The 21353-nt window shown below is 47.4% G+C and overlaps 2 protein-coding genes across 2 annotated transcripts; both read left to right on the top strand.

Annotated features, from left to right (window-relative positions):
• The first annotated feature begins 1095 nt into the window (after positions 1–1095).
• Positions 1096–10432, top strand: phex (phosphate regulating endopeptidase homolog, X-linked). Its single transcript, XM_052053832.1, has 22 exons — positions 1096–1791; positions 3396–3452; positions 3540–3701; positions 3858–3941; positions 4075–4301; positions 5021–5089; positions 5382–5498; positions 5583–5666; positions 6047–6189; positions 6298–6391; positions 6470–6598; positions 6670–6771; positions 6853–6930; positions 7015–7118; positions 7697–7755; positions 7913–7967; positions 8114–8181; positions 8260–8390; positions 9209–9274; positions 9338–9442; positions 9512–9588; positions 10285–10432. The coding sequence occupies exons 1-22, from the start codon at positions 1662–1664 to the stop codon at positions 10385–10387; spliced, it is 2244 nt and encodes a 747-aa protein (XP_051909792.1). The 5' UTR covers positions 1096–1661; the 3' UTR covers positions 10388–10432.
• Positions 10433–12706: 2274 nt separating this feature from the next.
• On the top strand, positions 12707–19616 carry ptchd1 (patched domain containing 1). Its single transcript, XM_052053824.1, has 5 exons — positions 12707–12858; positions 12927–13456; positions 15262–15964; positions 17122–17795; positions 18196–19616. Exons 2-5 carry the CDS (start codon positions 13025–13027, stop codon positions 19297–19299), a joined length of 2913 nt encoding a protein of 970 aa, XP_051909784.1. The 5' UTR covers positions 12707–12858; positions 12927–13024; the 3' UTR covers positions 19300–19616.
• The last annotated feature ends 1737 nt before the right edge of the window (positions 19617–21353 follow it).

Consider the following 21353-nt stretch of genomic DNA (forward strand, 5'->3'; position numbering starts at 1 on the left):
TGAACAAAAAAAGTTGAACAAAAGTATGAATGACTATATTTAATGGAGGGAAAAAATATTCTTGGTCTACAAAAAAAACGTCAACATTAAAACTCTCAAAACAAGATACTATCCTGAAACTGTATCACACTTTTATTGCCAAACTTGTTGCTGCAATCCCAAATCGTCACCTTGCCTGGCGTTTGACCCCCGCCGCCAATTCAACAAATGAACTTGAACAGACGTTTAACTTTGACACCCCCACTAATCCAAAGTAATTGATGATTTAAGAAGGAATTTTGCTCGCCATCACAAGCTCTTCCTTTTTTTGGGGGGGGGGGGGGTGTTTTGCTGCTATTGTGAGCAGTCACTCATTAAAAAGCCTTCACTCCCGTCATGTGAGCTTGATAAGCGATGACAACATCAAGAGTGCCGCGCGCGCTCATGTTTGACGACGACGGCAGCGGCTTGGCCTTTTTTGGCTGTGCAGGAAGTCTATAAAAGGACTGCGGCCGACGCCCCAAACCCTAATGAGCATGTGTGGAAACAGTTCTTCCCCCAGCGGCGGGTTCAGGAGAAGGGGAGGCAGCGGGAGGGTGGGGGGGCTGGTACCGGGTGAACCAATCATGGGAATCTTTAGCCTTGTGGTCCGCTGCCTTGCAGTAAAATGTGTTACGGCGAAGGCGCCGTCATCAGATTAGTGGAACAGTGTGTGTCCCTTTGTCAGTCAGTCAGCATGTCATCTGATGATTGCCACCAGTCGTGCGGGGTAGGAAGAAAAAAAAATGGAAAGGGCAAATATCATTAACGGGATAATCCAACCATCCATGATTGGTTGATGAGGAAAAAAAACGAAAATATCCTTCCGCCCCTAAAAAAATTGAGATCTTATGAAAAACAAGACAAATTCGGGGAAATAATAATGGGAAAAAGGGGAGAAGAAAATTTAAAATGATTTGCAATCTAAAAAAAATTAAATGTTAGGTCGGAAATGTAATCACAAAAGGCAAAATATAAGCAGAAAAAAATCCAACTATTTAGTAAATTAAAATTGAGGAAAATACTTTATTTTAAATATTAAAAAAATAAAGTGGGGGGAAAAAATACAAAAATATAGAATTGAAAAGTTGGAGAGAAAAATAAGGGAAAACAAAAATGACAAAATATAAACATACAAGATGAAACATTTTTAAAATGGTGATTTTTATTTTCGTTTTTAATGAAAACTACCCCCCAAAAAAAGGAAACAAATGAGGAGATGCAAAATATGTATTAAAAAAATGTCCAAGTGTGACTGGGCAACATATTAAAAATAACATTGGAAAAATTATTGGGAGAAATACAATTAAGATTAAAAAAAAATTAAAAATACTTAAAAATCCAATGGAAGATATCTTTGCTGCCTACCACCATGTTTAACTTATCTATTGTCGGAGTCCCCTGGAGGTGATCTTCAGCTGCCACACACACACACACACTACACGCACCGGGAGGGAGGAGTGACTCCGGGAGGGGCGAGCGAGCGGCTTGAAAAGGCCGACAGAAGTTTGAGGAGCTGCAGAGTGACACCGTAAAGCTGACCGGAAGGTAAGAGCAATCCCCTCACCATCACCTTCCAACTTCACCCTTCCACTCGCTAATATTTTTCTTTCTTTTCCAATTCATGTGTGAGCTTGTCAATCATGGAAGCGGAGCATTTAGGTGGCGGTGACGCCGGGGTCAAACCCGAGCGGGGCAACAGCCGGCGCTATAGGACTGCCTTGATTGCGTGTGCGTGTCTCTGCGGGATTCTGCTGCTTGCACTCATAGTGGGTGAGTCCACACACACACACACACACACACACACACACACACAACACACACTGGGCTTCATGCTGCATTATAATTTGCGAGGAATTCAAACTGTACAGAGAAGCGTACATTCATACTGGGTCAGGTCCTCACTCGTGTCAGCCTATTTCTGGTTGATATAAGGTTTCAAAACGCCAACGCGTGACACGTTACTTGCCCGGGGAGGCCTTTCGGGATGCCAAAAAACACGCAACACTGCTTTTTGGGTGTGCTCAATCAAGCATTACATACATGGGGAACCAACCATCCGAATTCGATCATCCCAACAAGATGAAAGCTTTTAGTGTGTTTCAAAAGCAAGCACCTCTGGTTTCATAATCTTCCCCAGTCTATTTAAAAAAAAAAACACGATGGATAATACAAATAAAACATTGAGTTGACAAAGTAGTGTCATAATTTGTACCGTGAAGTACCTTGGTGGCAAGCGTGCAAGAGAGTTGTTAGAGTTGCTTTCCAATACTTTCAACGCGTCAAAGTAACAGACGACGTGGGGGCAAGACCGCCCGTACCGCTCGAGTTGTGGAAACACAAAATTGTTGACCATATTTGGACAAACAAGATTTCCGTCACGATACGCCGCCGCTCAACATCATATATTTTGTAGTCCTGGAGCGGAACCAAATGTCTAATTTTATCCGAGAAAGTATGGAACTCATGTTTATCCAGTGCAAGTCCCACTTGGCATGTTGCAGTTTTTCTTCAAGGGCCGCCGTGTTGACATTTTCAACAAGCGGATTGAGTAACATTCACATCATCTCTAACAATTTGGCAGTTGTGTCTTATATTTAGCAACATTTTGCTTTTGGGTGTTTTGCTCAAGTACGGGTGCCCGTCACGCATTCTTGTGGCGGGCGCTGAAGTGTAATTAGGTGATGCGGCGCAATCAGACGCCCACGCCATCGCAAACCCCTCTTGTCTCCCGCCATGCGTGTGACCGCGCACAAGAATGCCAAGTGTTCCACGTTTTTTTTTTTTCTTGCTTGTTTTTTGAGCCGGTGTTCGCCGCTTCCTCTCCACTCGCAGTCAATGTCGTCAAAGGTCAACGACGCTGCGCTCCGCTCGTCCGGTTTGCTCTTTAAAAAGTCACCCGCCGGTCTTACTTGGCGGGTTGTTGCATTAGTGGCATCTTACTGTCAAGTCCAATCAATTAGGGGCGAGAAATGCTGGGAAAAGTTCTGCATTACTGCTCCTAACCAGGAGGTGGCAGTACAGTACTAGCAAGCTCCAAAACAGTTGGATGACATTCCACAGGTCGTGACATTGCAACATCCCAAAACGAAGCCAAATGCAGGAGTCAGAAAGCGGCCAAAAATGATGCATTGCGATCATGTGACGCAATTTTAGGGGGGGTTGGGGGGGCTTTTTACCGCCTTTGAAACACAAAAAAAACGTATTGTCTTGGAAAAACTAGCTCAATCATTTCGGCCATGAAATGATAGCAGGAGTTGAGAAAAACAGGCCAGGACATTACGTATACCTGCTTGTCTTCTGGGCCGTTTTATTTTGCGGAGAGCTTGTCCTCGAGCTTCTGGAGAGCAGAGTTAACCGGCATTCTTCGTCCTCAGTTTCCCAAAGAAGCAAAGAGCAAGAGTTCTGTCTGACCCCGGAGTGCATTGAAGCAGGTGAGAACAGAACAACTATTTAAAAAATGTTGAGCAGCCTTATTCTTGCAAGATAACTCAAAGTACAGGATTACAATGTCCATCAAGCTGGAGCCATTCTGAGCAAAATGGACAAATCGGTGGACCCCTGCGAGGACTTCTACACGTTCTCCTGCGGTGGTTGGCTGGAGAACAATCCCATTCCCGAAGACTCGTCCACGTACGGGATCTACCCGTGGCTTCGCCAGCAGGTGGACATGCGACTCAAAGGTGCTCAGGGTTCAGCCGCCGGTGGGGTGAAAAAAAATTTGTCTCAAAAATATGTTTGACCCTTTCATGCACCCTGTAACCCGATAACACGGTAAGCAGTCCACTGTAGTAACCGCTGACCCTGAAAGGGTTAAGATCCAAATTTTTGTCTCGTAGACTTACTGGAAGCTCCCGCTGAACCCGACGAGTTGGAGGCGGTGACCAAGGCCAAGATCCTCTACCGCTCCTGCATCAACGAGAGTGAGTCCCTCTCAAAAGCAGAAACTTGAATTAGAACAAGGACCCTAAAAATTCCGCCAAGGCCAAACTACTCCAATTGGCATCAGCAACACATTTTCGACCTCCTTCTGATGTCACATGACTCACAAATCAGGTTTACTGGAGGAGGTGGACGCACAGCCCGTGCTGAGGACGCTTCAGCAGCCCGACTTCCGCTGGCCCGTGTTGGGCGATGGCCTGGGCGGCGACTTCCGCTGGTCGGAGCAGGACTGGAACCTCCTGAGGACGCTGGCCCGCTTGAGGAACCAGCACAGCAAGAGCGTCCTCATACGGATCTTCGTCTCGCCCGACGACAAGAACTCCTCCAAATACATCATCAAGGTTAGACGCCCAGTTGAGTGTCGCGCCGGTGTGGCTTTACGGTCATTTTGTTGGCAACTGTACAAAAAGTTGACTATTTGCCAGCAATACAAGAGTCTTTACAAGCTCCATTCTACAAAAAATGGCATAGGAAACAAAAATGGTGGGCGTGGAAAATCGTCATATTATGGTGCAAAAAAAATTTTTTGGGGTGCCACTTTTTTGAAATTGCATGGTCACTCGGTCAGATAGTACTGAACCATTTTAAGATAAAATGTCATAAAGTTAACAAAAAATGCCACAAAAAAAATCTGTTTTGACTAAAACATTTGGTGGGAAGCAGCTATGGATTTATTGTTGTATGAAATCTTACAAGAAAAAGTGTTTTAAATAATTTTAAGTAATTTTCCTGACACCCCCCCCCCCCCCAAAAAAAAAATTGTAGTACATGGGGCAACTGTATTTTTATTTTAGTAATGCAAAAAAAATGCAATTTCTGCAGCATTTGCTTTTTTTTTGTCTCTTTTTGACAAGAAAAAAAATTTGGATCATTTTCATCACACCACATTAGACGTGCGGTCTGGGAGCGTTGCTTTGCCCCAAGATGATAAAAGCAGCCATGTGTACTCACGCGTGCAATCTATGATTGGAATGGACTGTCACTGTCAAACAAGCTGCATTATTATTATTTTTTTTTTAACGTTAACTAATGTTTTTTATTTTTTGTTTTTTTAACACAGCTGGATCAGGCCTCCTTGTCACTGCCATCTCGGGAGGACTACATCGCCAACTCTTCTGCTGCCCAGGCGGTGAGTATCTCAGCACAGATAAAAGGGTCTTACTTGGGCCGCGTAGAACAGCTGAACTTTATTATTCCTATTTGAGGTGAATCAGAAGCACTTCAATTGGTGGCAGTGATTCCTATTTAGCAGGGCTTCGAACATGGTTAGGAGAGGGTGTGCCTACTTTTGCACCGACATCTTGTTTTTCACTTGGGTTGTCCTGTTCACCAAAACTTGGCATTTGAAAAACGTCTATTGTGTTTTTTAATTCGCTGCAAAAAAATGTGTGTAGTGACGCTTTCTGTGCATGTGCGCGCAGTACCGTGCGGCCTTGCTGAGCTTGATGGTGGACACGGCCGTCATGCTGGGCGCTCCCCAGAAAGCGGCGCGGGTCCAGATGGAGAAAGCGCTCGACTTTGAGACCAAACTGGCTCACGTAAAAGACGGCGTTTGGAAACAAATACATGAAACACGGACCACGCGTGACAACAAAAGACATGTTTTGTTGTTGCTCCCGCAGATCATAATTCCCTACGAGAACCGCACGAGCGAGAACATGTACAACAGATACACGCTGTTCCGACTGCAACGGCAGTTACCACAAGTATGTTCATTTATTTCATTGTGTTGGCTAGAGACAAGAAAAAATGTCACTCCAGTCGCCTGAATTTAACTTTGTGGATTACTATGACATGGATTATAGCGAATCTATACAGACATGAGCAAAACCAATATTACTGATATCGATATTGTGACACAAAGTTAAAAATGACATTTACGGTCATTCTGCTCAAAATTTTTGTTTTTGTTCTTAAATAATACATACCGCCAAACACTGCAGAGTTTAACACCTCACTAAAGAGCTCTCAAATTTTGGTGGTGCTTGGATCCATTTTAGGGGTGCCCGAGTGCCCCCCCCCCAAAAATGGCCTAGACACGCCTATGATTTATACCTTTTCATAAAAAATACATTTTCTGCAACAGTTGGACTGGTTGTTCTTCGTTAAGTCGGTGGTGGAGTCCGACAGCGACCCATCTCGCGTCATCTCGTCCTCGGAACCAGTCATCGTACGAGCCCCGCAGTACTTCAGGGACCTTGTTAAGCTCATTAACGCCACAGACCCAAGGTACCGCGCGCACAGGCCCCTCCAGGGATTCCTGTCCCTCATTACCACCAATTACAGCGACTAATGAGGTTACGTGTAACCGCGTAATGAATCTCCGTCTTCCTGCAGGACCGTGGCTAACTACGTGCAGTGGAGAGCCGTTTTTTCCAAGCTCACCACCCTCAGCCGCCGTTTCCTGTACAGATACCTTGACTATGCGAGAGTGAGCGGCGTTGTTATGGCACTCGCGCGCACATTCTTTTGCACACTCACGCTGAGAATTCTGACCTCGGTTTGGCAGGTGACAACCGGAACCACTTCTCTGACGCCGCGTTGGGACAAGTGCATCAACTACATCGAAAACGCGCTGGTCTACGCCACGGGCCGCCTCTTTGTCGACAACTACTTCCAGGAAGATAAGAAACACATGGTTTGTGTGTGTGTGTGTGTGCGTGCGTGCAACTTTTTGGAAAGTATAACCTTAAAAGTCCTCTCCGTTAGATGGACAAGCTGATTGACGGCGTTCGCTGGGCCTTCATCGACATGTTGCAGAACGAGAACGACTGGATGGATGAGGCGACCAAGACGAGAGCCATCGAAAAGGTTCCGACACCAAAACCTTCTAGTCATTTTCCTCCATTCTTTCTTTGAAACGTTTTTAAGTCATGTCCGTCCGCCCCGCAGGCTCACGCCGTCCTGGCCAAAGTGGGCTACCCCGAATTCATTCGCAACGACACCTACCTCAACGACGACTTGAAGGAGGTCGGTAGGGCGACTCAAAAGCCCGTCATTTCTTTTTTTTTCTTCTCGTGAATGACAAATCATCACCGGAATCCCCGCCTTCAGCTGGATTTCAATGAGAACGACTACTACGGCAATGTGCTGCAGACGCTGAAGTTCATCGCTCAGGCTGACGTGGCCTGGCTTCGAAAGACGGTCCCGCGCACAGAGTGAGTTGCCAAACATTTTTTTGAGCTTGTCATGAACGTTCCCAAGATTCGGTCATTTACTGGATTGAATCTTAGAGTTTGGGGGAAATGGGTTTCATTCTTGACTCATTTAATTTTTTTAATGTTTTTACTTTATGACATCATTTATCACTCAGTCAAGGGAGCTTTTTTTAATGTACTCATCTCAAATGGGCATTTAATGGCTTTGTGCACTTTAACGGTGCAAATGAATGACATAATTTTGATTTAAATAATTAAACTGGAGTTGGCCAATACTCGACCCCGTTCCCATTAAAAAAAAAAGTAGCTTACTGCACTTGACATCGATGGCACTTAATTAAAAACAGCAATATAACTCAACTCATTTTGATTGATGGAGTCCTTTAAACCTCATCTGAAACAAAGTGCTCTTCATAAATCCAAAAATGAGCATGTAGGACACGAGACAATTGGATATTTTTCACTCATGAGCAAAGGAGCATTCAAAACATAATGGTCAGACCTTTTGGCCGCGTACAAGCTGAAAGGTGAGTGAAATGGAACACGAGGGGTTCTGATGCGTTTGTTTCACGCTGCAGGTGGTTCACCAACCCGACCACGGTCAACGCCTTCTACAGCTCCTCCACCAACCAGATCAGTAAGATTCATTTCAACTTGTATGGTAGAGGAAAGCTGGCTTGTTAGCGATGGAAGCTAACTATGTCAGGACCTAGAAATGCTAACATAACCCAAAACTGGCTCTCCGTAATGACAGAGGCGACAGTCGACGAAAAATATTGCCATTTCCTTCTCAGGGTTCCCTGCTGGCGAGCTCCAAAAACCCTTCTTTTGGGGGAAAGAGTATCCAAGGTGAGGTTAAATTACCATATTTAGGGTGCGTTAAGGTTGTATCAATAATTGAACTTGTTTCTCATCTCTGGCCAAACACATCTTGGCCACTAGAGGTCACCTGTGGGGCAAGCTTGACCAACCTTGTTCTTGTGGTGGTCTCGCAGGTCTTTGAGCTACGGCGCCATCGGCGTGATCGTCGGACACGAGTTGACGCACGGCTTCGACAACAACGGTGCCTGTGGCAAATCGAGCCAATAGCCGCAATGTGTCGGCGTCAATAACGCCTTCTCTCCCATCGTCTCCGGATCAGGGCGGAAGTACGACAAGGATGGCAACCTTGAACAGTGGTGGAGCAACTCGTCGGTGACGTCTTTCACAGACAAGACTCAGTGCATGGTGGAGCAGTATAACGACTACTACTGGGAGGAGGCGGGATTAAATGTAAGAACCGTCTGCAATTTTTGGAGTCAACAAATTCACAAGTAACACACACAAATTTATGTATTATGAAATGAATGCTTTCCGTGGGTGTAAAATGCAGGATCGAAGAGATTTGAGAAATTCAGTCATCTTTCTAATCTCTTTGTCAAAAATGACACTGAGCATGAAACACTTTTTCATTCTTCTTTCAATTTTACAGTATGAAAGACAATAGTATGCCTAGTGGCTTCAAGTGGAACTACGCCCAACACAATCAAATTGAATTGTAACGGGACAAAACAAATCAGGTGCACAAACCTGGCACCCGCATTGGAAGGATCTTTGCTGTAATATGTTGCTATTGTCTCGTGTCATTTTATAAATTACATCGGCTTGCAAATTTACAATTTTTTATTTTTATTTTTGGTGCAACCGAAGTTTGCAGCTATTTCCATATTTTTGTGCACTTTCTCTCATGCTCTATTCCACAAAAGGCCGACAAAGTACCTTTGACCAGTGAAAAAAAATTAAACCTTTTTAAATCAAACAAAAATTTGAGAGACTTTCTATTTTTTTCTATTTTTTAAGAAGGATTTACGCTCTTCATTTCTGATAACAGTTGAAGTTTGCTGTCAAACTAAATCGAAAATAATGAGAAACACTTGTTGCATTGATAAAACAAACCACATGACACTTCCTTTGAATTGTCCGCTAGCTTAATGCTAACACGCAAGGCAACATGCATTAGACAGGCTAACCGTTAGCATTGCTAATTGTTGCGGCTAACTCTGTCAGAAACTGCGCTGATCATGGCTGGTGTGTGTGTGTGTGTTGTGCAGGTCCGTGGTAAGAGGACGCTAGCAGAGAACATTGCAGACAACGGTGGAATAAGACAAGCGTTCAAGGTATGATCACATTAGCGTCGGCGTCACAGGTGAGGCGGATCCGATTGTTATTTCCTACGTCAGGCGTACCGGCGCTGGGTGGATGAGAGCCGAGGAGGGGTGGAGGAGCCTCTTCTACCCGGCGTGGGACTCGACAACAACCAGCTCTTCTTCCTGAGCTACTCACACGTAAGGACGGGCGCTTTCCAGCTGGAAACTCCGCTTGGGGTCTGACTCGTTCGCTCCGTGCGCCCGCAGGTCCGCTGCAACTCGTACAGAACGGAGGCCGCCAGGGACCAAGTACAAAGCGGTGCGCACAGTCCACCTAAGTACAGGTGAGGACATGAAGGCGAGCTCGGTTTACAGTGAGGCGGAGTCTATCCCAGTTGACTCCATCTCAGATTTTCCATAACGTCCATTTACAAAACAGGCAAAATGTCAGACGACGTCAGTTTCTCCGTCGAGATGTATCACTTCATCGTAATTTTTTGCCGCAAATATGACTTTAAGGGTCTCCTATGGCATCTTGGAGTGTTATAGAAACAGCACAAACGTTCTTTGGCAAGAAAATGTGTCACAAGATGACAGCAAAGCACTACTTTTATCGAAATGAAGATCCTCAACTCATTTCATGATAGTTGCGCCTCCCCACCGCAATGACAAAGAAGTGCTCTTGTGTAAATGAAGCTCCTTAACCCACTTTGACATAGTTCGTCTGCACCAAGATGGCAGTCAGCTACAACGTTTGTCCAAACGAAACTCCTGAACTCACGTCAACATAGTTCCTCGGCAGTTAGATTGTGGCAAAGTGCTATTTTGGTCCAAATGAGGCTCCTATCGTCAACAAGTTCCTCTGCTCAAAGATGCTGACAAAGCATGACTTTTGTTGATATTGAGCTCCTCCACCCACCTCAACGTAGTTCCTGTACCTTATTTACTTTGGCCTGAGCACAAAAAGAGCAGAGAATTTTTAAGTAACAAACATGAATATTATTTTTCATTTTTGGGGTTTCCCCCCCCCACCCCTGCAGGGTGATCGGAGCGATGAGTAACTTTCCCGAGTTCAGCAAGGCCTTCAGCTGCTCCGAATCGTCGGCGATGAACAGAGGCGCACAATCCTGCCGGGTGTGGTGACCTTTCACCTCAGCCTGATCCCCCCATCCCCCCCCCCCCCCCCCCCCGGCCTCTCCCCTCTCAACTGAGGCCTCGTGAGCTGGTGGGGAGGAGGGGCTAGATGGTGGCCGCCACTACCCCAACTTTTATGCATTCTTCACGGACATCTTTGGGTTTGTACAAGCGGAAGCTTCGACAGACTTGAACGTATTTTTACTTTTATTTTGGCGGCCGTTATGATGATGATTGTTTTGTTAGTTTTTTTACCTATATTTTAATTATCTTTACTTGCCTTACTTTTATTATACTTGAGACTTACCCGAATATATGACACTAATCATTGAGTGTTAAAAATATGAAGTCTACTTTTATTTATTTTTGAAATGACAAAAATAAATGTGATTATTATGATTATTTTTTAAATACATACAATACATACATAAATACATTTACGCACACAAACGCAGGCACGATCTCAGTCTTGTTGCCATGGTAACTCCCTTGTGTCGTCTCTCTTATCAGGGTCATCCTGAATGTGATCGTTTGAGTGGCAGGCGGGGTGGGGTCGCTAATGACCTGTATCTGTGGCAACCCTGGCGGGCGTCACAGCTATATGCGCTTATTCGAAAAACAATCCGTGCGGGTGCATGGAACCTGGTGTGCGGAAGTAAATAAGATGTTCAGCAATTGGTGTTGAGAGCAAATGTTGCCGTCTCGGACGCCATATTATCTGAATTTGTGAAGCAGTAGCGTTTAAGTTTGCAAATGTAGACGTGCGCTCTCCCCGCTGTGCGTTCACGAAACTCAAAGATAAGATTTGCAGCGTTAGGAAAGGCAACATAGTGCTGCACCAACGTTTAGGTCTTCTCTGTCCCAATCGCAACATTTTCCCGTCTGCTTTTTTTCTGGCCTGTAATCAAATTTTGACCACATCCTCCCTGTGACCAGCCCTTTCCGCAGCCTCCTTCCAGGCCTGTTGAGCGTTCTCTCTTTGTTCAGACGTTAAGAAATAATGGACGGTCACTTCACTCGGTAAACAGAGAGCTGGCAAATACGCAGCCATGTAGCAACTGTTCACGGGGATGCTCTAAAAGGCTCAATGTAAGTTCAATTAACGTTGCTGAATGTCAAACTGTTGTTAAATTAATGTGACCGGCTTCTAAAAAAAAAAAGCTGAACGCCATTTAGTGTCCCAAAACTCAAAACAATCATAACCAAAATGAATGTGCACATCTATACTCATGCCCACTTCAACCTCTGAAAATATGAAAACAATCATTCCAATGTTTCGGATTTTATAGCGGTCGAGATGTGCTTTCTCTTTTTTACATTCCTCATTCACGTCACAGTTCAGCCAAATTCCTCATTTCATGAGTTTGGACATTTCTTGCATATCTGGGTCGGAACGTGGACATATGGCGGGCATGTTTGGAGCGGTTCAGAGATGGATGATGTCATCAATTATACATGAGTGTGGGGCAGCGGGGCGTAAAGGGGACTCTTTATTAATGAACGAGCTGCACCGAAACATAGGGATGAGGAAGCACCGACGTGCGGCCTAAATAATGGACGTCACATCACCCAGGAAAAAAAAAATGCTTGTACGCACGATTCCGTTTGCTATAAATCTTTGACCTAATTATGACTTTGGTTCTCAGAAAAAATCCCCCCAGGGCGCCATGTCCACCACTCTCTTTCATTTCCTTTTCTGCACTCACTTCCTGCCTCGGGAGACACTCGCTCACTCATTGGCTCGCCCAAGCCTATTAAAAGCGAATTGGGTCTTAATTTAATCATGGTTTCAAACGTAAACAAACACAGGGGACGTCCACTTTGCGCCCAACTCCTCCATTAGCCTTCTACCAGGACTGATTACATCATTCAAATTTCCGCTATTGGGCCACCGCATTTGAGAATTCTCACTCCTTTATGAACAAAGTAAGAGCCAGATTGCTGGATGCCTCCGAAGCAGAATATGATGTAGCGATAATCGGGACAAATTTGAGAATTTACCTCACTCACGCTTAAAAAGAATTTTTTTTAAAGCATGCTTTTTATTTATTTATTTATTTATTTTTTTACTAAAGTGTATAATTTGTGATGTTTTATTTTAATGACCTACCAGCACTTATTGAGTCTGCCTGAAGCGCTTCGTTGTGGGCTTTTATTTTGAAATGGCACAACTGAAACTTCCTCTATGATGTGATGTTGGCTTGTATTTTTCCTGTTCTCATATTTTTTTTAAATTAATTGGTTCCTTTTCACACTTTGTCTCACTCCACGTCGTCCAATGAGGCGCTCTTATTTTGAAATCTTTCCTTCTACACCTGTAATACACGCATACGCACAGACTACTAAACAGCCGCGCTGGGCTGGGCTGAGCGTTCGGGGGTGCAGGTTCCGTCGGGGGGGCGGGGAAGATCCGCTCAAACACGCCGAAAGACGCAGCTTGTCTGTGGCGTTTTGAGCCGGGATGCCCGCTGCAGCATCAGGTAGGACGACTCGGGGGTTGGCTGAGCGGCGACTGTCTCACTAATTGTCACTCTCCCAATTTTTCAAGAGAGACTTCATGGCAGATGAGAGGAGGACAATAAACTGACACGAGACATCGCAGATGCGGAGAAGCGGGCCGTGAACCGATGCGCCCGGCTGCCCCTGATGCAGCTCGGCGCCGCCTCGGGGCTTTCCGCCGGTTGGGAGAGGCTGGAGCGGCCGCTGGAAGCTGGTCGGCCGCGCGCCGCCATGCTGCGCCAGGTGCTGCACGCCGGCCTGAGCGGCGGCTTCCGCGCGCTCGGCCGCTTCGTGGCGAGCCAGCCGGTGTTCTTCGCCTCCACGCCGGTGCTGCTCGCCGTGCTGCTGGGCGCCAGCTTCAGCCGCTACCACGTGGAGGAGGACGTGCAGAGCCTGCTGGCGCCCAAGCACAGCCTGGCTAAGATCGAAGGCAACCTGGTGGACAGCCTCTTCCCCATCAACCACTCCAAGCACGCCCTCTATTCGGACCTGCAGACGCCCGGCCGCTACGGCCGCGTCATCGTCACCGCCCGGCGGGGCAGCGTGCTGGAGCCGCCCAATCTGGACGCCGTACTCAAGGTAAGCAGCGGAGCGACCGCGCGAGGTGCAATATTTCAAAGGTCTCTCCCGAACCCTCCATTCAGTTTTTTTTGGTGTGTGTGTGAAAAATGTGTTGAATTTTTTCTTTTCTATTTTTATATTATTTGGTGAAAAGAACAAAACAAATGTTTAATTTTTATATTATATATATATATATATTTTTTTTTACATTGAAAAAGCATCCACTTTGACCTGTCGAGGCTGAATGAGGTCGCGGATTTTTTATTTAAATACGGGTTCACTTGACCTGCAACATACCACCGCCATTAAATTGGAAATATTGATCAAATCTATCACATATAATTATAAAAGTAACAAAAATAAGTCCAGTGCAAGAATTTTCATCCCCTTCTTTTCCCCTCCTTGCAAATGGGTCAAAGGGTATTACTGTTACATGATCATCATAAACTCTTTAAATATTTTAAACTTTAAAATGGTCCGTTCCGTTTTAAATCGAATTATGGCATCAAAATGAAAATTAGAATGCAGATATTAAAAAAACAAAACAAAAAACAGTTGGACAAAAAGAGAGCATTACCATCCTTGTGCAGGCGGTCTGTTTTTCTTTTCGTTTTTGCTCTTTATATTGGATCCCAATACTTGATGATGTGATTTTTTTCCCTTTTTTTAAAATCAGAGACACGAAACAAACCTGCCAGCACTTACTTAAATTGAGCAGAGACGGGACTGAACTGAATTGATGCTTCTTCGGTAACTTAAATCACTTTTGGAACAAAAGGGACAAACGTAGTTGTCATTTCACTGGCAGCGGTGGAAGTTTCTCATTCAGGTGATTGCGTGTTGACAAAGTGCGATCCTCGGTGAGCATAAATCAAAGCCGGAAAAACACCAAGCCGGCCAAAGTAAACGCTTGCTGTGAGAAAGGAGGACAAATTTACTGCCATATGCCACAATTATTTAATTGGGGTGTCGTTTGGCGAGTGAGCTAGTGTGAAAAGCCAGTTTACCGTAAAAAGGCAACAAATGCATTTGAGGTTTCAAGCCTGAAATGAAAAGCACTGGGGAAAAAAACTGTGGTTATAAAAGCAACCGCGGAATAACAGAAAAAAAGTGAAGTGTGCCTCGCATCTGGTTTGTTGCTAGGTAGCCGTGTGGATGTTGGCACCTCTTGATAACATGCTTGCAAGCACCCACGTGTGTGAAAGAATACTTCAAAAAAAAGTCAACCAATGCTCATTGCTGTTTTTTCCTTCTTCTGTGGAACCCATCCCCAGCAAATCCCTGAAAGAACTCGCTTCAACATAGTTTCCTCGGCACCGAAATTATGCCAAAGCACTGCTTTTGTCTACATGAGGCTCATCAACTCATCTCAAAGCAGTTCCTTTTCACAAAAATACCACAAGATGGCAGCAAATTATTACTTTTGTAGAAAGTGAAGCTCCTCTACTAATTTCAGCTTAGTTCCTTGTCCCCGAGATGCCACGGGGTCGTGCCAAAGCACTACTTTTGTCTAAATGGGGCTCCTCAACTCATTTTTAACATAGTTCGTTGTCATGAAGATGCTACTAGACAGCAGCCATTTACTACTCTAATGGACGGGAAACTCCTCAACCTCACTTTAACAAAGTTCTTCAGCCCCAAAAAGGCCACAAAATGGTGCCAAAGCACTAGTTTTGTCTAAGTGAAGTTCCTACTTGTATTACATAAAAAGTCACTACACCAACCTGTCAACATTTTTTGTGGGCGTGGCACTGTGATTGGTGGCAGGGTTTTCTCAGGGCCGTTTCCAATTTCCACTAAACGCGTCAATCCTTTCTTGCCAGCTGCACAGACTCATCTACCACATGCAGGTGACAGTGCCCCCGAACGGCCCCACCAGCTTCAACTACTCCTTCTCGCACCTGTGTCTCCCCGACGACAAGAACGTGTGCATCGTGGACGACATTATCCGCGCCATGGAGGAGATCCGGTCGGCCCAGGTCGCCAACCGCTCGGCGCCGGTGCTGCGCTACCCCATCACGCGGCTGGCCGACGGACGACAGGCCTACATCGGCCACCAGCTGGGCGGTGTCCAAATCTGGGCCCCCAACGGCGCGGCCCGAGGGCCCCGGGGCGAGGGCGTGCGGTCGGCTCGGGCGCTCCAGCTCACCTACTACCTGCAGGTGCGCGGCGGGCTCATGGAGGGCGTGGCCAGCCAATGGGAAAAGGCCTTCTGCGGCCACCTGCGGGAGTTTGCGGCGCTCCACCCCCAGCTGGGCCTCTACCCGGCCACGTCGTCGTCCCTCAGGACCGACTTCCAGTTCTCCTCCGTGCTGGCGCGGCGCCCCCTGTTGGCTAGCTTGGGGTTGTGCGGAGTTCTGGCCGTCCTGTGCTGCTCCATGCGGGACTGCGTCCGCTCCAAGCCGTGGTTGGGCATGCTGGCCTTGCTGTCCGTCACGCTGGCCGGACTGACGGCCGCCGGAATCCTCAACCTGAGCGGCTCCACTTACAACTCCACCTACCTGGGCATTCCTTTCGTCATGCTGGGTAAGTTGACCATAATTAATCATCGATTATTTATTGACATTCTGACCCACGTATGCATGTTATCAGGACCGTCTGAAGCTAGAAAAGAAGGGACAGATAACGGCAATGCTTGTAGGCATATTTTCTTTATCCTCAGTGAAGACTATGACAGCAGTTGACTGAGGAGCTGTGACTGTTTTGTGCAGTATGTATCGTTACCGCCCGCTGGTGGCAAAATCTGTAATGGATGAATAGCATCTCCATTCATTTCAATTGGGAAATTGATTTGCGACACTGAAATCTTTCAACTTTCCGTAGTTGATTTTTATTTTATTTTTTTCAATGTTTCAAAATGAGAAAAACAAATGTGAAGTCTTGGTAAAACTCATTTGATATCCAGTAGATCTGGCAACCCACCCCTCTGCACTCTCATCAACGCTTTGTTGATTTACTTGAAAGCTGATCGCTTTGTTTCCAGTCTTCCAGCATCCGGCCAATTGCTGAGCACAAAAAAACAAAACAAAAAAACAAACATGACCTCCACGCTGCAAAAAATGCTATCAAAGACAACAACAAAAAATCCGCCGCAAGGGTTGAGCGCGCTTAATGATTTTTGCCACACTGCCTGTGTTGACTGTCTGCTACATCTGATGCTTCCCTCCAGCGGGGTACAGAGGGCATCATTTGAAATGAGTGACAACGCGCAACCTTGACTTGCTCGGCTTATGCAGCTGACTTGACGTTTTACAGCCGACCGTAAAAACAATTCATCGGACGGAACGACAGCATAATGCGACAACACGAGAAAGAAACTTGTTCAAAGGCTGCTTAGCTCCTGCTCGTTGTCATCCAAAGTGTGAAGTGCATTGTCATGTCGAGGTCACCCAAATGCGGTGCCACTGCTGAATCACCGTGGCAACCAGAGATGTGGCGGCAAACACTGAGATGTACCCGCCCAGGCTCTGTTACTGCAATATGATCGTGCAGTATCTTTGTTATTTTTGGCTCTGTAATTGTCTTGTATCATTGCCCAAATTTTATAACCTTGACAGTGAAATTTCCTGTGATGTTGAGCGACCAGATTTAAAAAAAAAAAACATTCTGCCCTCCCACATCATGAACTCTTTGCCCACTTTTATTTATTTTTGTAACATTTTTAACGTTTTTTTTTTTCCCAGGTCACGGCCTCTTCGGCTCCTTCGAGATGCTGTCGTCGTGGCGACGCACCCGCGAGGACCAGCACGTGAAAGAGCGCGTGGCGAGCGTCTTCGAGGACGTCATGCTTCGCTTCTCGGCTTCCACCGCGCTCCACCTGATGACTTTAGGCTTGGCCGCCTCGCCGCTCACCAACATGGAGGCGGTGCGCCTCTTTTGCCGCACCGCCGCGCTAGCTGTGAGCGTCAGCTACGCCTACATGCTCTCCTTCTACAGCTCCTGCCTGGTCCTCACCGGTTACCTGGAAACCGGCTACAGACACGGCTGCTTTTGCCGACGAGTGCCCAAACAGGATCGGCTGAACTCTAAGCCGGCCTGGTACAGATGCCTGATGTACACCCGTTATCAGGACGAGGCGCAGACCGCCACCGGGACGCCACATGGCCTCGGACACCCGCCCCACCCGCCCAGCATGGAGCACACGCGCACTTACATTCACCCTCGGGCGGCCGACAACCACCTGATGAACACTCCCGTCCACCCTAACGCCTCGGACCCTTGTCCCCAGGACTCGCACCTTTTGCTAGGCTGTGTGAGGCGTTGCTACGGAGACTGGATCACCAATACTTATGTCAAGCCCTTTGTTGTGCTGCTCTACCTGGTCTACATCTCCTTTGGGCTCATGGGATTCCTGCAGGTGAGAAGACCTTTTCGCCATTATGTCAGGTGTGTGTGTGTGTGTGTGTGTGTGTGTGTGTGTGTGTGTGTGTGTGTGTGTGTGAGAAAGAGAGAGAGAATATATAATAAATTCTTCTGTTTTTAATTCTTCTCGGTAAGTCACATTGTCTCATAACTGCTGAGTTATTTTTTTTGAATAGGCAGCTGATGTACTTGTACATTTTTAAAAAATGAGTAAAACTGCATCCATGTTTGCAGTGCAATCATGCTCCCTCCCTCTTCCTCCATGCGTAACTGCTCACCCCTCCCCTCTCTGCTCGCCGTGAAGGACGAAAAGAAAGACATCGACGAAATTGCAGTTAGAAAATATGCGTAGTTTGTTACTAACCCAGCAGTAACTCATTTTGTGTCGTCAACAGGTAGCCCAGGGCTCGGAGCCCAGCTCGCTGGTCGCCATGGACACGGCCACGGCTTCGTACACCCGCGCCCAGCAGCGTTACTTCAGCTCCTACTCGCCCGTTATTGGCTTTTACATTTACGAGAGCGCCCCCTACTGGAACACCACGGTGCAACGCGACCTGCTGGAGTACGCCAAAGGCTTCCAGCGCATCAGTTGGCTGGAGGCCTACCTGGCCTACCTGTCCGAGCGCAACCAGTCCACCGGCTCGGCCCGGGAGAATTTCACCCACACCCTCCGCCACGGATTCCTGCGGGAACCTCGGTTTGCCCACTTTGCCGACGACATCATCTTCGCCGAGCGGGGTCCCGGCGAGGAGCCCGACGTGGCGGCGTCCCGCATCTTCCTGGTGGCCAAGACCACGGAGAACAAACGCGAGGAGATGTCGGTGCTGCTGGACACGCTCCGCCGCCTGTCGCTCACCTCCCGCGTGCGCTTCCTCATCTTCAACCCGTCCTTCGTTTACCTGGATCGCTACGCCGCCGCCGTCAGCTCGCCCTTGCGCCACTCCCTCCTGGCCGTCCTCTTCCTGTTGGGTCTGTCCTCCCTGGCCGTGGTGGAGCCCCTCGTGTCCGTGTGGCTGGGGCTCACCATGCTCTCGGTGCAGTTCGGCGTCCTGGGCTTCATGACCCTGTGGGGCGTGGAGCTGGACTGCGTGTCCGTGCTCTGTCTGATCCTGGCGTTGGGACACGCCGCCGACTGCAGCGGGCCGCTCCTGTGCGGCTTCGCGGCCGGCCGGGGCGACAGCAGGACCCGCTGGGTGAGGGTGGCTCTGGAGAGGCACGGCGTACCCTCGCTGCAGGCTTTCCTCTGTTACGGCGCCGCCTTGGCGCCGGTGGGCTCGGTGCGCTCCAACCTGACGCGCACGCTCTTCCGCTGCCTGGCGCTGACGGCCGGATGCTCCGCCCTCCACACGCTGGCCTTCCTGCCCACCCTGCTCACCTTCCTGCCTCCCTCCAAAAGCCGAGCCCACCGCCCCCAAGCCGGCGACGGGCCCCGGCAGGAAGTGGAGTGCGTGGAGATGAATGACAGCACTCGGGTGGTCGACCAAATCACTACGGTTTGACCACGGCGGTATGGCAACGCGTTTTCGAGACTTTGACGCCAGGGGTGGCCACGTCCCCCCCCCCCCCCCCCCCCCCCCCAAGAGTCCCCATCCAGCTTGTTTTCGATGCCTCCCTCCTCCAGCTCACCTGATTCAAGTGATAAGCTCATCATTATCACGGATCATTATCGAGCTTTGCAGAAGCCCGATAACGATCCGAATCATTTTAATCAAAGGGGTGTTGGAGGAGGACGACATCCGAAACGGGCTGCATGGGGTTGCCATGGAGCTCGCCGTATGGGAATGGGATCGCTGACTGCGAGACGAAGCTCGTGAAGGGCGAGGGAGAAAAAAAAACGGAGGGGAAAAGGTTAAGTAAATGCACATTTGACTGCGGAAAAGAAGCAAAGAGCTGGATGTCGCGTTTCCATGGCAACGGGCTGGTCCAAGACAAGCAAAGAGCCGAGCTCAGGCTTTTGGGGTCCAGTCGGCTGCTGCCTGCTGTTTGCCGTATGGAATCGAGCGGTACACAAAGTTGTCAAAAATTCTGGGACGCCCCTCTTAATCGATCGGCCAATTGATAATAGCACTGACTCTTAATTGATCATCCTATCCAGATGTTTTGGATGATTGTTTGCTTCTGAGGTTTCCTTTTCTGTTTCCAGCGCACAAAGCACGGATGTGATTTGAGACAAAGTAATACATTTAGCGGAAACCACATTGGAATATTTTTATTTGATTTTGATACAAAATTCAAACACACCCCACCCGATACAAAGTCTTCCCATCGCTGTCCCAATTCTTTTGTCCATTTAGTGTACTTTGCAGTGACAGCACAAGGAGGCAATCGTCTGTATTTGGACAAAAATGCTGAACAAATAAAGGCGCGGTGATTAAATTGGCGTCATCATGCCCTTGTCAATAAAAGGAGCTTCATTCCAGAAGAATGTTTTGCCCTTTTCTTTACTCTATCAAGGTCCTATTAGTCAACAAATCACATTAAGAATCCTCACGTAGTTGTCATCTTATGATTTATTTTTCTGTTTTGATTCCGAATGCTGAGAACTCTGCTGTTGTTGTGCTGTACAGCCACAACAACAACAACAACAACCTTACGGACTCAAATGAAAAAAAAAAAAAAACAACCTTTTAAAAGCCCAACTCAGGCACACGTGTTGTTGGATCACATTGTTGCACTTGTGGAATCATCTGATTTTGTTTTCTTTCCTCCCTCAGTGCTACCCAACAAAGCCCGCCTGTCACCCGAACAGTCAGCGGTCTTCGCTGCCTCCTTGTGTTCACACCCTCCACTGCAAAGAGCCTGTGCGGTTGTTTTTATCTGCTTTGAATTTGCAGCTACACACCTGTGTGTGTATGTGGGTGTGTGTGTGTGTGTGCACATTCCGGTGTGTTTCTGGAACATTTCTCTCACCGATATCCATTTCACTATTGAGCCTGGGGGATAATATTGCTCTTTTGTCAACAACCTTAGACAGTGCTAATATTTTACATACTTTCTTGTGTTTTGGCACCCAGACACACACACACACACACACACACACGTGCGCAGAGTGAGACGGATCAAATAAAGGCTAATACTCTGTCCAGGAACTGTCTGGACCTGCATCCTGTAGCACCAGCTGTTGCCCTCCAGTCATACCCGGCGAACGGATTGATGGATGGAGAGAGAGACGGAGGAACGGGAGGGATGGATTCAAGCACAGATTGACGGAAGGATGGATGAGAGGGCTTGGATGAACCGATAGACGAGCATGGTAAAGAGGACTCGGGAGGTCAGTTTGACTGATGGGTGGAAGTTTCCCGGCTCGATGGAAAGATGAGCGTGAATCGATCGCTCAGTGATGAATGGTGGATGTCCCCGATAGATGGAAGCAAAAATCAATATTGCAGCAAGGATGCATGTAAGGGGAGATGGGACAACCTGAAACACAGATTCAAAGACAGAAGATGCGGATGGATGGATGGATGGATGGAGGAAATGGTGGCGAGATTCACAATGGCCAGTCAGATTGACGGATGACACAGTCTGATGAAGGGATGGACGCACAGACATC

Source organism: Hippocampus zosterae, chromosome 20 (assembly GCF_025434085.1).
Source record: "Hippocampus zosterae strain Florida chromosome 20, ASM2543408v3, whole genome shotgun sequence".
In the NCBI taxonomy this organism is placed as follows: domain Eukaryota; kingdom Metazoa; phylum Chordata; class Actinopteri; order Syngnathiformes; family Syngnathidae; genus Hippocampus; species Hippocampus zosterae.